Genomic DNA, 14,842 nt, shown 5'->3' on the forward strand with positions numbered 1-14,842 from the left:
ATTATTTAGGGAATACTGACAAGAAAAAAAAAATCTGTGCATGTTCAGTATAGACACAGCCATCCTAGGCCTAACTATATTTTCTGCCTGCAGTTGGTTGAATCCTCAAATAAGGAGGGCCAACTGTATTGTCTTTGCTTTATTTCATTAGCACTGAGAAAAAGAACCAAATTCCGCTAATTAGAAAATTGTGATGTGTTGGCATTGACTAGCCAGAAGGTTACCTATTGCAGTCTACAAATAGATAGTGATTCAAACTTGACTTGGTTACCTGAGGCCAAGATTTAGCTGCTATCTAGCTATGTAACTTTGTATAAGTCACTTTCCTTCTCTGGCCCTCTGTCCTCTTTCCTGACCAGCCTCCAGACCAGTAGGGGTGGGGGAGAGGAGAGGAGAAGAGAAGGTGGAGAGAGAGACAGACAGACAGAGATCTAAGTTTCCACTAATTCTAAAATGTTAGAAAACAGGTAACATGCTAAATAAATAATGATGTAAACTAGACATCCTTAATTTAATGGCAAGTTTATAAGAACCTGCTCACTATATGCAAATGATACTTCTGATTTCAGATGGTTTTGTAATCATTAAAACATATTTACCAGAGCATCTAATTGGAAACAGTATTTAGTAGTGATTACTTCAAGTTACTGTATGTCCTTTAAAGTAATCAAGCCACCTCCTTTTAAAAACATTGCAAATTTGAAGCTTCCCTCCCCAACAATTAGGGGAATTGATAAGGATTTACTCTTTGCAGATATGTTCAAATGAGTTTAATAGGCATGCAATTAACCTTGAATAATTAGACAAAATTTCAGAAAAATAAAGAATAAGATGTAGCAGTTTATACTGAGTATTATTGGGAAACTGTTTCTGACAGTTGCTTTATACTTATATACTTGCTCTTTCAGTATAATGCGAATTTCCTGGGTTTTAAAAGTCAGCAAGTAGCTTTATATGGCACAGTAATAGGGATTCTTAATTGTTAAAATCTGAATTCTGGGAAAACTTTTGCTCTCACAGAAACTGAGTGTTTGGGGTATTCAAACCTCAGTTGATTATAAAATAGTTACACTCCATTTGAGATCCTCCTAGGGCCAAATGTCAAAATTTACAATTTCTAGACAGGTTATAATTGATCTGAAAATAGTTCAGTTCAAATGGTATTTAACAAACAACTTCTCTGTGCCAGATCTTATCCTGGTCCTTGGTGTTACAAAGACGAGTTGATGATGAAGTCATGGCTCTGGGGAGGGGGGGAGGATGGGTGTATCTGCAAAGGAGCAACGTAAGGGAGGTAATTCTTCTGTATTACCACCATAAAAACCATTATGGTGGTAATACAGAAGAATATCTTGATTGTGGTGGTGGTTACACACACACACACACACACACACACACAAATGAGTGCATGTATAACTAGTGGTCTCTGCTGCGGTTACCAGAGGTGGGTAGGTAGGGGAGGTTAGTGCAAAATTAGTAAAGGGCCACAAAAAATGATTACATTGTTTAATGTTGCATATACTAATTATCCTGATCTGAGCATCACACATTACACACAGGTATTGATATTCAATGTGGTACCCCACAGATATGTACAATCAACTATGTTTCAATAAAAAAATTAATTAATAAAATGGTTCATACTATCTTAAAAAAAAAAACTGGTGAGCTCTGAATAAGATATTTACTAATGTCAATTTCTTGATTTTGAAGTTTTTGTGTAGTTGTGTAAGATGTTAACATGGGGGAGTTGGGTAAGGGTGCGTGGGACCTACCTGTACATTTCTTTGCAAACTACTATAAATCCATAATTATTTTAAGATAAAAAGTGTTTTTAAATTTAACAGAAAGAAGATATATAACTTCCTTATCAGAAAAGTGGGTGGAAAAGAGAATAAAGAAAACTCAACCAATTCTAACAGGATGTAGAAAAGGAGAATTTGAGAAGCAAAGATAAAGCAAGATAACTCCAAATACAAAAAAAGATAGTAGAAATAAATGAAAATAAGTAGGCCCCCCTTTGTCCATAGGGGATATGTTCCAAGACCCCCAGTGTATGCCTGAAACTGCAGATAGTACTGAACACAATGTTTTTTCCTGTACATACATACACCTATGGTAAAAATTTAGCTTATAAATTAGGCACAATAAGAGATTAACAATACTAACAATAAAATGGAACAATTATAACAATAGACTATAATTAAAGTTATGTGAATGTGCTCTATTTCTGTCTCTCTCAAAATATCTTATTGTACTGTACTCACCCATATTTGGACCATGGTTGACCACAGGTAGCTGAAACCATGGAAAGTGAAACCACAGATAAAAGGGGACTGCTATAATTCACATATCATACAATTCATTCATTTAAAGTATAAAGTATACAATTTGTTGGTTTTTAGTAACTTCACAGAGTTGTGCAACTATCATCACAACCAATTTTAGAACACTTTATCACCTCAAAAAGAAACTCCCCCCCCCAGCTGTCATCCCCAAGCCTTCCATCCTTCCCAGCCCTAAGCAAACCACAAATTTACTTTATGTCTCTATAGATTTGCCTATTTTGAACATTCCATTTAAATGAAGTAATATGTGCTCTTTTGTAACTGGACTCCTTCACTTAGCATAAACCTTTCAAGATTTATCCATGTTGTAGCATATATCACTACTTCATTCCTTTTTATGGCTAAATAATATTCCATTGTATGAATGTACCACATTTTGTTTATCCGTTTATTAGGTAACAGCCATTTAGGTCATTTCCACTTTTGGCTATCATGAATAATGCTGCTATGAACATCTGTGTACAAGTTTTTGTGTGGACATATGTTTTCATATGTACCTTGGATGTGTACCTAAGAGCAGAATTGATGAGTAAAATATAAATTCCACAATTAACTTTTGAGGAACTACCAGACTATTTTCCAAAGTGGTTGCACCATTTTACATTCCCACCAGCAGTGTGTGAGGATTCTGATTTATCCACATCCTTGCTAACTCTTATTATCTGACTTTTTAATTATAGCCATCTTACTTGGTGTTAAGTAGTATATCATTGTGATTTTGATTTGCATTCCCTGATGACTAATGATGTTGAACACCTTTTCATATACTTGTTGGCCATTTTGCTTCTTTAGAGAAATGTCCAGTCAAATCCTTAGGCCATTTTTAATTGAGTTATTTGTCTTTTTATTATTGAGTTGGAAGAGTTCTTTACATTCATATGTTATAAATACGAGTCTTTTACCAGATATATGATTTGCAAATATTTTATCCCATTCTGTAAGTTGTCTTTTTACTTTCTTGATAGTGCCCTTGAAGCATAAAAGTTTTTAATTTTGATGAATTCCAGTTTATCTCTTTTTTCTTTTGTTGCTTATGCTTTTGATGTCCTGTCTGTAAGAACCCATGGCCAAATCCAAATCATGACAATTTACCCGTTTTCTTCTAAGAGTTTTATAGTTTTGGCTCTTACATTTAGGTCTTTGATCCATTTTGAGTTAATTTTTGTATACAGTGTGAGGTCAGAGTCCAACTTTATTCTTTTGCATGTGGCTGTTCAGTTGTCTCAGGACCATTTGCTGAAAAGACTAGTCTTTCTCATTGAATGAGCTTAGTACCTTTCTCAAAAATCAATTGACCATACATGGATTTGTTTCTGGACTCTCAGTTCTATCCCATTGATCTATATGCCTATCCTTATGCTACTACCACTGTATTAGTTACTGTTGCTTTGTAGTGAGTTTTGAAATAAAAAACTGTGAGTCCTCCAACTTTTTCAAGATTGTTTTGACTATTCTGGGTCCCCCGAGTTTCTGTATGAATTTGAGGACCAGCTTGTCAATTTCTACAAAGAAGCCTGCTGGGATTCTGATACGGATTGCATTGAATTTGTAGATGAATTTGGGAAATATCGTTATCTTAAAAATATTAAGTGTTCTGGGGCTGGCTGGTTAGCTCAGTTGGTTAGTGCATGGTGTTGTAATACCAAGGTCAAGAGTTCAGATCCCCATAAAAAAAACAGCCAGCCACCAAAAATTTAAACAAAACAAAACAAAACAAAAGCCTATCTTTCCATTTATTTAGAATCGCCTATAATTTTTTCAACAATATTTTGTAGTATTCAGAGTACAAGTTTTGCAACTCTTTTGTTAAATTTATCCCTAAGTATATTACTTCTTTTGATGCTATTATAAATGCAATTTACTTCTTAATTTCATTGCAAATTGTTTCTCCAAAATATTTAGAAGTACAGTTGATTTTTGCATATTGATCTTGTATTTTGCAACCTTGCTGAACTTGTTCATTAGTTCTAATAGCTTTTTAGTGGGTTCCTTATGATTCTATATACAAGATCATGTCTGTGAGTAGAGATAGGTTTGCTTCTTTCTTTCCAATCTGGACTCCTTTTATTTCATTTTCTTTTTGTGTTGTTTTACAACTGCTTGGTCTCCGTGTTTGTATGTAGGTTTGTTATACTACTTTTTGTACTTTCTTTGGGTTTAGAATGTTTCATAATTTAAAAAAATTAATTGGTTTATAATTATAAGAAAATGTAGTTGTTTTCCAATCACATGACATCAACAATTAAAGACTAGTGTGACCTTTAACAGACCTAAAAAGTAGAGGACTTGAAGCCTCTATACTGGGGCTCTGGTCCTGATTCTCCACTGGCTAGCTGTCTTTGAGCAAGTAACTTACTTCTCTGCTCTTTAATTTCCTCATTTGTAAAATGAGGAGTTTGACTTATGGCCCATCTAGTTCTAAAATTCCTTAATTGTGTGTTGGTAGAGAAACTATCCTTTGCAATTATAGCCTTTTTATGGACACTTTCAATCCTTTCTTTATTCCAAATATCAGTATAGAATTTTGTACTGGGAGTTAATATAACAATGATGTTGAGCATTATTGAAATATTATTGTGGAAAAAATCATTTCCTTGATTTTCAGATAACATTGTAAATTTATGAATCTCTTTCAAGTGTTTTGAACTCTGTACTATTTTGTAGTGTGTGGGATAAGAAAACAGCACCCTATGATGCTTATAAGTTTAAATTGTTGTTAAGAACAAATGGATTCATTGTATTGAATCTGTTTCTTAAATAATATACTAAAATAACTATTCATATTTTAAATAATAGACTATTTCTAATAGTCTAAAATATTTACTAGTTTATTTAAATGAAATTAAACGAGTTAGCTGGTGTTCAGTTAATACCTCTTCCTTGCCCCACACCTTAGTCAGGGGATTACATATTTAATTTCTAATTTTTGGTAGCAAAGTCTTATTTAGTTGCCTTATTGGAGTAGCAAAGATGAATAAGGGAGAAATAACAAGATGAAAACCCTGCTCTTGGTCTTCATTTAGCCTAAGAGAGTGATAAGAAAAGAGTTAAAATTCCTCGTAAGGTCCTGGATTGAGAATAAGCTCTGAAGTGGTGAGATCCACCACTAATGGCGGAAATTCAGGAGATAACTCAATTTCATCTTTAGTTCTGTCATTTATAACAAGTGAATAAAAATAACTGCCTCGGCGAGACAGAGAGAGAGAGAGAGAAAGTAAGAAATAGGGAGAAAACAACATAGCAGCAGAATTATTGTTTTCCAGCAGCTGAAATGTACTGTGGAAGAGAAAGCTGACTTAGGTCTGTAGTCTTAGAATAAGGGCCGATGGGTGCAATGTATGGTGGGCAGATTACAGCTGCCTGGAAGGACAAACTGACTGAGCTCGTCAACAGCAAGATGAATGGGGACTCACTACTTAGTAGGTTGTGATTTCTCCATCATTGGAGGAATTCAAGCAAAAACCGATCCCTGAATACCAAAAAGAACATAGGGAGAAATCACACACCAGATGCAAGGGTTCTTAATTTGTTACCCACAGATAGAATTCAGGGGATTGTGAATTTTAAAAACAAAACCCTACATCTTTATTTGCACTAATCTTTGACTGAAATTTACCATTTCCTTTGATTATGAATGTAGACAAGAAACTAAAATAGTATTAACAGTACTTGTAGTTTTGTCACCAATGGAAACCACTGGTCACTTTAGATCACACTACAGTTGTTGCATATATATTGAGATATTATTTTGTTTATCCATCCTTTGAACTCATGGTAGTTATTGGTCCTGCTACCAGACCATGTTTTTTATTGTGTTAATAAAGGCTCACATATATTAACAAAAAAATTCTTCATAAGTGTTCAAGGAGAAGCCTGTCGAGGGAGTCCTTTGATAGCTGAGGAAGCCTAGGAAAGTCTTAACTAAGAGGGTGATATCTACACATTCTTTATTAAAAGATTATGCATATTCAAATATCTATTTTCCCACTTGTTTCTACTCAGTAATTTAAAAACATCTGATTCACTCAGATGCAGTATGGTTGTTCCTAACTCTGTTATTTATTTTGTAATATTTAGAACTAGACTTAGACCAAAAAAAGTCTTTCTTTTGTAGTTTCTTAGGATGTAAGGTTGAACTCCCACTTGCTTTTGACAACTACTATATAATTATGGGGAATGTGTTTATGGCTAATTTTAAATCTCCAAATTTTTGCTTCATGTAGATTACAGGAAGGGCGGTGAGGAACTAACAAAGTTCAAAGTTAATTCTAATTTCAGAAACCATAAAGTAAATTTTATATTTGTGCCATTTTGAAATGAGTAACTTTTATAACAATTCACGATTGGGAAAATGATAAGAAGACAATTATTATAATGTGAGTTCTTTTAACACTATAGTGACAGTTTAAAAACTAAAATAACAAAGTAGTATGATTGGTATTACTGATTAGAAAATATAGAATATTCCCTCTAGTTCTACCCACATCTATACGTCAACTCGTTTCTTGAGAAAAAGAAATAAAATGCTACACATTTGTGTCTTGATTCTATAGCATTTAAACAAATTATAAGTAGTGGTTTTTAATCATCCTTACATTAAGAAAACCATAAAGAGTTTATATTTTACAAGTATTTTATAAAATACATTGGATTTGGAAGACATTATTGGGAAAAAAAGTGAATGTTGGCAATAAAGTATCGTGAAATTGGTGCACATACCCTGATGCAAACAGCCAGGGAGTGGGGGAACAGTGAACCCATTTACCGTGTCTGCCAAGCAACAGGTTGACAGTTGTTTCTTTAAAAGGAACCATTTAAATGATTCTTCAGTCATTTTAGATACAAAGATAACTATTATTATTCCTCAGTATCGTCTTAGCCCATCACTACAGATTTTTAGTGTGTTGCATCATGCTTTCATATACAAGATCTTCCTCATTTAAGTTTCTGCAAAGCTCTTTAAAGTATTGTCTCTGTCTTACAATTGAAAAAACAGAGAAAATGATGGCTTTGCAGGGTCACCTCTGGTGAATAAGTGGCAGTGACACTCCTCACTTTTGGAATAGTGCTTTTTTGTCTGCCTCTTAAAATAGTTTGCTGCCTATATGCCAGGGTAACCCCTGGCAAAACGTCTCACCTTTTTTGTTTTGTGCCCCCTTTTTCTCACTATTAGTGCTCCACAGTATCTTCACCCCATTTTCCCATCTTCCTAGTCAGCCTCAGTCTGTTATTTCCTGTTGCATAACAAGTCACCCCAAAGCTTAGTGGCTTAAAATCACATTTATTAGTGCTTTTGAATCAATTGGTCAGCTGGGCGTTCAGTGATATGGGTCAGGCTTGGCTGATTTCAGCTGGGGGCTGGCTGGTCTAGGGATGGCCTCCGTCTCAGGTTGGCAGTTGACTGACTGTTAGGCCATAGACACTAGGGCAGCAGGACTGCTTGGGTCCCCATCTGTCATCATCCAGCAGGCCGGCCTGGCTTATTCTCAGCAACTTTCTTTAAAAAGTGAGCAGAATCATGCAGTGCCTGTTGAGGCCTAGTTCTGCAACTAGCACACCTTCACTTCATTTGTAGTCTCTTGGTCAGCCTGAATTCAAGGGGCAGGGAAATAGAGTCTACCTCCTAATGGGAGGAGGTGCAAGGCTACCAGGCAAAGGTATGGACATAAGGAGGAGTGAGGAATTGTGTCCATTTCTGCAGTCTGCCATACTCAGTTTCCTTTCTATTCATGTGTCTGATACATTTATATTAAGATATTAATAATTTAATAGTTTATACCTTCCAGGAGTATCTGCTTTAGGAAAACAAACAAACAAAACCTGTGATAAGACAATATTTAAATTGAAGGAATTTAATTTAACAGTCAGCACAGTACTGACTGTTAACCCTGGGCCAATGAACTATTCTGTAGTGTAGCAAGTGAGCTTTTACTTACTTCTTCAAGTCAAATGACACTCAGTGACCCTCCACCACCAATTTTTTTTTATTGTGGTAAAATATACATAACATGAAATTTACCATTTTAACCATTTTAAAGTATAAGTTCTGTGGCATTAAGTATGTTCTCATTGTTGTGCAACCATCTGCACCATCCATATTCAGAACTATTTTGTCTGTCCATACTTTATATTCATTAAACAGTAACTCCCCATGCTCTCCTCCCCCTGCTGCTAGCAACCACCATTCAACTTTCTATCTTCATGAATATGACTACCTTGGGAATCAAGAGGCAGGGAAATAGAGTCTACCTCCTAATGGGAGGAGGTGCAAGGCTACCTGGCCAAAGGTATGGACATATATCTCATATAAGTGGAATCATACAATATTTATCCTTTGTGACTGGCTTATTTCAGTTAGCATAACATCCTCAAGGTTCATCCATATTGTAGCATGTGTCAGAATTTCCTTCCTTTTTAAGGGTGAATAATATTCCGTTGCATATACATGCCACATTTTGTTTATCCATTCTTCCGTCGATGGACACTTGGGTTGCTTCCGTCTTTTGACTATTATGAATAATGTTGCTATGAACAATTATCTGTTCAAGTCTGTGCTTTCATTTCTTTTGGATATATAGCCAGAAGTGGAATTGCTGGATCATGTGGTAGTTCTATGTTTAATTTTTTGAGGAATCTATACCATTTTCCTCAGTGGCTATACCGTTTTACATTCCCATGGGTTTTGGTGGTGTGGGTTTGTTTGTTTGTTTGTTTTTTCATTATAACCATTCTAATAGGTGTAAAGTGGTAACTCTGTTGTGATTTTGATTTCCATTTCCCTGATAGTGATGTTTAGCCTCTTTTCATGTGTTTATTGGCCATCTGTATGTCTTAAGAGAAACATCTATTTGAGTCTTTTGCCTATTTTTTATTTGGGTTGTTTTTGTTGTTGTTGTTGTAGAGTTGTAGGTGTTCTTTAAATTTTCTGGATATGGTTTTTAATCAGATATATGATTTGCAAATATTTTCTACCATTCTGTGGGCTGCCTTTATACTCTGTTGATGGTGTTCATGCACAAAAGTTTTTCATCTCAGTGAAGTCCAACTTGTCTATTTTTGTTGTTGTTGCCTGTGCTTTTGGTGTCATACCCAAGAAATCACTGCCAAATCCTGCTACCAATTTTTAAATACCCAGAGTAGTGCCATTTAACTGCTTAGTGAATTATTTAAAGAATGTTGAAGTAAGTTATTTCTATTCAACAACTTACTTTTATAATTGTGGAAGATTTTCCTAAATATCCATTCAATGCCAAATTTCTTCTCAATCTTTATTTTCCCGATTACTGCCAAGTGCATTAGATTATTAAATAGAAAGCATGAAATAACAGATTGTATTGTGATACAGTTGTTCCCCCATGAGGAATAGTGATCAAAATTATTGCCAAGTGCCTTTATTGGGAAAAGAAAATTCTTAACTGATTAAAGACCATGGATATTATTTATCAACTACAAAATGAATTTTCAACTATTCTGCTTTATTTTTTTTTTAAATACTGAATTTCACTTCAGCACATGTAATAAAGCTCTAAAACTACAAAGGCATTTTGCATTCTGGAAAGGGTTCCTGTGGTTGTAATGTTCATTTGAAATTCAAATAACTCCTTGGACTTTGAAGCTAGCTAGGAGTTATGTACTGTAGAATAAGAGGAGAAAGATCCCTTATATCACTGCTAATTTATACTAATAGAAAATATTATCCCCTTGTCCCTAGATGGGAGCAGCAAATGCATCTTTCAAAGTCATCAGATAATACACGAGCTATCTATGATAAACATCTTGGGCAATGTGTAAGAACTTATTTTCTAACCTCTGTAATTCTTGTTTTAAACCAGTATATATACTTTTTCAAGCAGGTATTTATTAAGCCCCTAATTTTCTACAGCAGATCATGTATTAGACCCAGTAGAAGCATAAGACTTGGTTCTCTTCCCTCAGAGAATTTGCCTTTTATTTGTAGAGGCTAGTGACACACATGACAATATAAAAGTAAAAATAGGGGATGTTTACCATATAGAGTCTGAGAAAGTAAAGATGGGCAGAGGTGGTCTGAGAAGGTCTCAAGGAGGTCCTCTGCAGGCCACAAGGGGGAGGTGTGATTGGAGTGGGCTGAGAGAAGGAGTGAGTGGCACGAGCAAGTGTCACATCTGACAGGGGAAGGCGTGCACCAGGTACCAGAGGCAGCAGTTGGATGGCCAAGATGAGGACAGAACATGGGGAGATGGCATGGTAGTATCATATTTGATATAGTTGTCAGTAGAGAGACATTGTGGGTTCTTGACCAAGGGAGTGGTGGGAAAATGTAGTGTATCCAGTGGAGATCATAAAACTTTAGAGGTAAAGGGATTTCTGGAAACATATTATCCAACATCCCCTTTTTACTGAGTCCAGGAAGTGAAATGACTTGCTCAAGGTCAACCAATTAGAAAATAGCATATCTATGTCTCCAGTTTATCTTTTAACTCCAAGTCCAATGATCTTTCATATATCACAGTCCTCCAGAATATATTATGGGAAAAGAAAATTGACAGAAAGGATAAATGAAAAGCAGCTTAGTGGGGAAAAAGTTAGAACCCGATGACTGTTTTCTTTAGTGAATGAGGCAGATAACTCGGTTCTTCACTGACTTCTCTAGTTATTTCTAAAAAATAATATTTGATTAAAGTGAAAAACTAATTTTAATTAAACCATACTCATATTCCAAACCTATCCTGGCAAATGGTGCTAAGTAAAGCTGAATTAGTGAACAAATAAATGAATGAATACATCAACTTAAATTTGTCCTTTTTTCTCAGTAAATATCTTATAAGTACTGTTTCTAAATACCATTTAAAGAAAGTATTTTCTTTTCTAGATTCACCTTTTTGGAGTTTTGCTGGCCATTTTAGGAAACTTGGTAATCAGCATTTCCCTAAATATTCAGGTAAGAAAAAGCTTATTTTTCTAACTCTGTAGTTTGATCCAGGGACACATTATGATTTTCATTGGCGTTGGGCACTTCTGCCTTTGTGGCTTCGTCCTCCATAAAAAATATTAAAAAATTATTTTTTATGACCTCATTGGTATAAAGACAAATATAAGCCAGACTAACTGTATTTATTTTCTTCTTCTTCTCCTCCTCCTCCTCCTTTTGATTTTAAAAGAAATTAAGCATTTTTGTGGGCCCCTAATAATATTGTAGACCCTAAACAAAGTGCCTACTCTGTGTAATGGATTGATTTACAGCACTTGATTTCTTTTATAGCCTTCACCTACTGGATGAAATACAACTATTTTTTAGAAGCAGTTCATAGGAGTACAGATTTTTAATTTTTTTCCCTTTCTTTAAAATACTATTAAATATGTCAGCGTAGACTAAAGGTCTTGAAGAAAGAATGTAGAGTATAAGATAGGAACTTATCTGAACCATGAATTAGAAACCCAAATGAATTGCTGACTTGCTGAGCTAAAAACTAAATGAAATCTTTATTTGAAACCAAAGCATGAGTCAAATAAAAAATTTTAAATCACTTAATTAATCAGTTTGAAATAGAACCAAACAAATGCAGTTTCTAAAACTATTGAATCAAAATAAACCTAGACATTAAAATATCTTCCAGAATGTTACAGTATTTTATACAAACCCTTGGTAGAAAATGACCTAATATGATTTTCAATTACTAAGAAATGTATTTTTTACTGAAAAAATTACAAAAATAAGTTATTGTTTTTATAAAAAGAATTTGAAGAATATGAAAGAAAAAAGTGAAATTCCTCTCATTGCTTACAAGTAATCACTGTTAACAGTGCATTTTTCCCCCACATTGATTTCTTTTTTTTTTTTTAATTTATTTTATTTATTGAATCAAAATTGATTATACATATTTTGGGGGTTCAACATTAAGATATGTTGATCAAATCAATATTACTAGCATACATATTGTTACTAATCATAATTATTCTTTATGCCCCTTGTCAATCTTACCCCCTCCCCCACTTTCCCCCTGCCCCCTCTAATTACCCTAGATTCCTTCTCTCCTTCTGAAAGAGTAATGGTTACTCTGTTGATTTGTTGCCTAGATGATGTGTCCAATGCTGAGAGGTGTGATCAGGTCCCCCAATATTATCATAGGGCAGATGCTGCTTCTGTCACTCTGGAATGGGCTTGTAGAGAGAGACATCCTCTTCTTTTCTTTATCTCTGCTGGTGACTCTCGTTGTGTCAGTGCACTCCAGTGGTTGGTGGACCATCTGCATGGTGGTTGTGGTGTCTAGCCGCTTTTGCGGCAGCCATGGTTATTTTGGTGGCTGTGGTGGGCCACCCATATGGAGGTGATGTTTTTAGCATACTCCATGGTGCTGGCAGTGTGCCTGGTTGTGGGGTGTGTCTGGTCCCCAGATCCATACCTTGGTTCCCTGGGTGGGCCCCAAGGTGCTGGCATGGTGTGCCTGGTTGTAGGAGGGCGGCCCACTTCCCTTCTCCATGCCTCAGGTACTGGGCAGGCCCCGAGGCGCTGGCACAGTGTGCCTGGTTGTGGGAGGGGGGTTCGGTCCCCTTCTCCATGCCTTGGGTCCCCAGTGGGCCCCAAGGCACAGGCATGGTGTGCCTGGATGTGGGAGTGTGGTCTGGTTCCCGGCTCCAAACTTGTGGTTCCCAGGCAGGCCCCAAGGCACTGGTGGTGTGCCTGGGCCAGAAGTAATTTTTTGTCCTTTGCTTACTTCTAAAATGGGGGAACTTCCTGTAGGAACCAGTACTTGAGCTGTGTGGTTGAGCTAAATTGCTGCTTTGCTGCTGTTTCCCTAAGGAAGGCTATTTGTGCAGCACAGGGTTTAATGGTTGACCTTGTAGGAACTTCTGGCTCTAGAGACCCCGTGGATCTGGGTTGTATAGAAACTCTGATCTGGGCCTGAGTTTTTTCATCAAACTGCACCCCATGCAATTCTGCATTCCAAACCAGTCTCCTCTGAGTGGTCCTGCACTGATTGGGGGGGTGGGTCGGCTGTCCTCGCTGTGTCCCAGTGTTCTCCCAGTGGGCCCGTCTTCATCACTGCCCGAACACCAAACACTTCTCATGGGACAGGCCCTGTGCCAGTGCCTTGCGATGACTCACCAGCCTCTGAATGCCTCCCTTTTTTCACTTGTTCTGGCTCATCTCTCCTGCATGGGTCCACGTGAACCCTATTAGTGGTCTTGCTGCCCTAGGGGCTGCCAAGGCCCTCTTCTCCCCTGCCACCTCCAAGTAACTCCCTCTGAAGGGCACAGCTGCGGCTTCTGCCGGCTCCTGCTCCACAAGCTCATCAGCTCCAGCCTTAAAGCAGCCGTGGCCCGAAATGCTCAGAGCAACTTTTTCTTTCTCTCATCGTAGTTTCTCCCACCTTCATGTACTCCGTAGGTCTCTCCTCCTCTTCCCCTGAGCTCCAGCGGCCTCAGCTTGGCTGATGTTACATTTTTGTAGTTGTAAATTCATTGATTTGTGGGAGAGAGTGACACTGGTAACCGTCTATTCCACCATCTCGACCAGAAGCCCCTGCATTGATTTCCATGCATAAGCAGCACACTTACAGGGTACTTCAAATAGTTAATGGAAAAATTCATATTTTCTTCTAATTATATTTTTCCATGAACTTTTTGAAGTACCCTCGTATATTTGGGTGGATGTTCCAAAATGTGTATAACCATCCTTTACTGTAGGACATGTGTGTTGTTTTTGCTATTACAAATGATAGCGAAATGAATATCTATAGAGATAGATATACCTTGCCTATTTGTGTGAGTATTGTGTGCCAAAGGGTGTGTGCATTTTAAATATTGGTAGGTACAGCCAAATTGATGTCTACATGGGTTGTACCATGTTATACTCACATCAACAGTGTTTGACCATGACCATTCCCCATATTCCCAAAGCTACATATCATTAATTATTTGGTGAGGGAAGAGGAAGTCATCTGATAGTTGAATATGGTATTTCATTATTTCAAATTGTTTGCATTTCTCTGATTATCCATAAGCTTGAGAATCTTTTTCATTTGTAATTTTACTTCTATAAACTACATTTCATATCCCTTTTGTAACATCTCTTGGATTCTTTATCTTTTTTATCTACTTGTAGGAATTCTCTTTATATTAGTGATATTAACTACTTGCATATGTATTGAGATATTTTCTCCCACTCTGCTTTACTGTGTGTGCTTTAATTTTGTTCATTGTATTTTTTCTGTATAGTTTTTTTAATAGGGTAAAATCTGTCATTCTTGGTTTTTATGGCTTATGAATTTGTACGACACTTAGAAAGGTGTTCCTTATGTCAAGATTTTTTTTTTATGCTTCCATGTTTTCTTCTAGTACTTTTATTACTTTATTTTAAACATTTTTTTAAAGTAATCTGGAACTGAATATACTTCTTATAAAGAAGTATGTTTAGTTATAAAAATCATTAGGGAAACTGGGCTTTATTTAATAGTTTTTCAGGAATTTATATATTTTTGAATAAAAGAAATACTCAAACCAGATATAAGTAA

General features: G+C 36.2%; 1 protein-coding gene across 1 annotated transcript in view; it reads left to right on the forward strand.

Annotated features, from left to right (window-relative positions):
• The window catches only part of NIPAL2 (NIPA like domain containing 2), an 86,492-nt gene that overhangs the window by 12,493 nt on the left and 59,157 nt on the right, over positions 1 to 14,842 (forward strand). Inside the window, exon 2 of the mRNA XM_063080134.1 lies at positions 11,200 to 11,268. Within this exon, the coding sequence (XP_062936204.1) occupies positions 11,200 to 11,268 (69 nt within the window). The remainder of the gene's footprint in view (positions 1 to 11,199; positions 11,269 to 14,842) is intronic.

The sequence above is a fragment of the Cynocephalus volans genome, chromosome 15 (genome assembly GCF_027409185.1).
Source record: "Cynocephalus volans isolate mCynVol1 chromosome 15, mCynVol1.pri, whole genome shotgun sequence".
Lineage (NCBI taxonomy): Eukaryota > Metazoa > Chordata > Mammalia > Dermoptera > Cynocephalidae > Cynocephalus > Cynocephalus volans.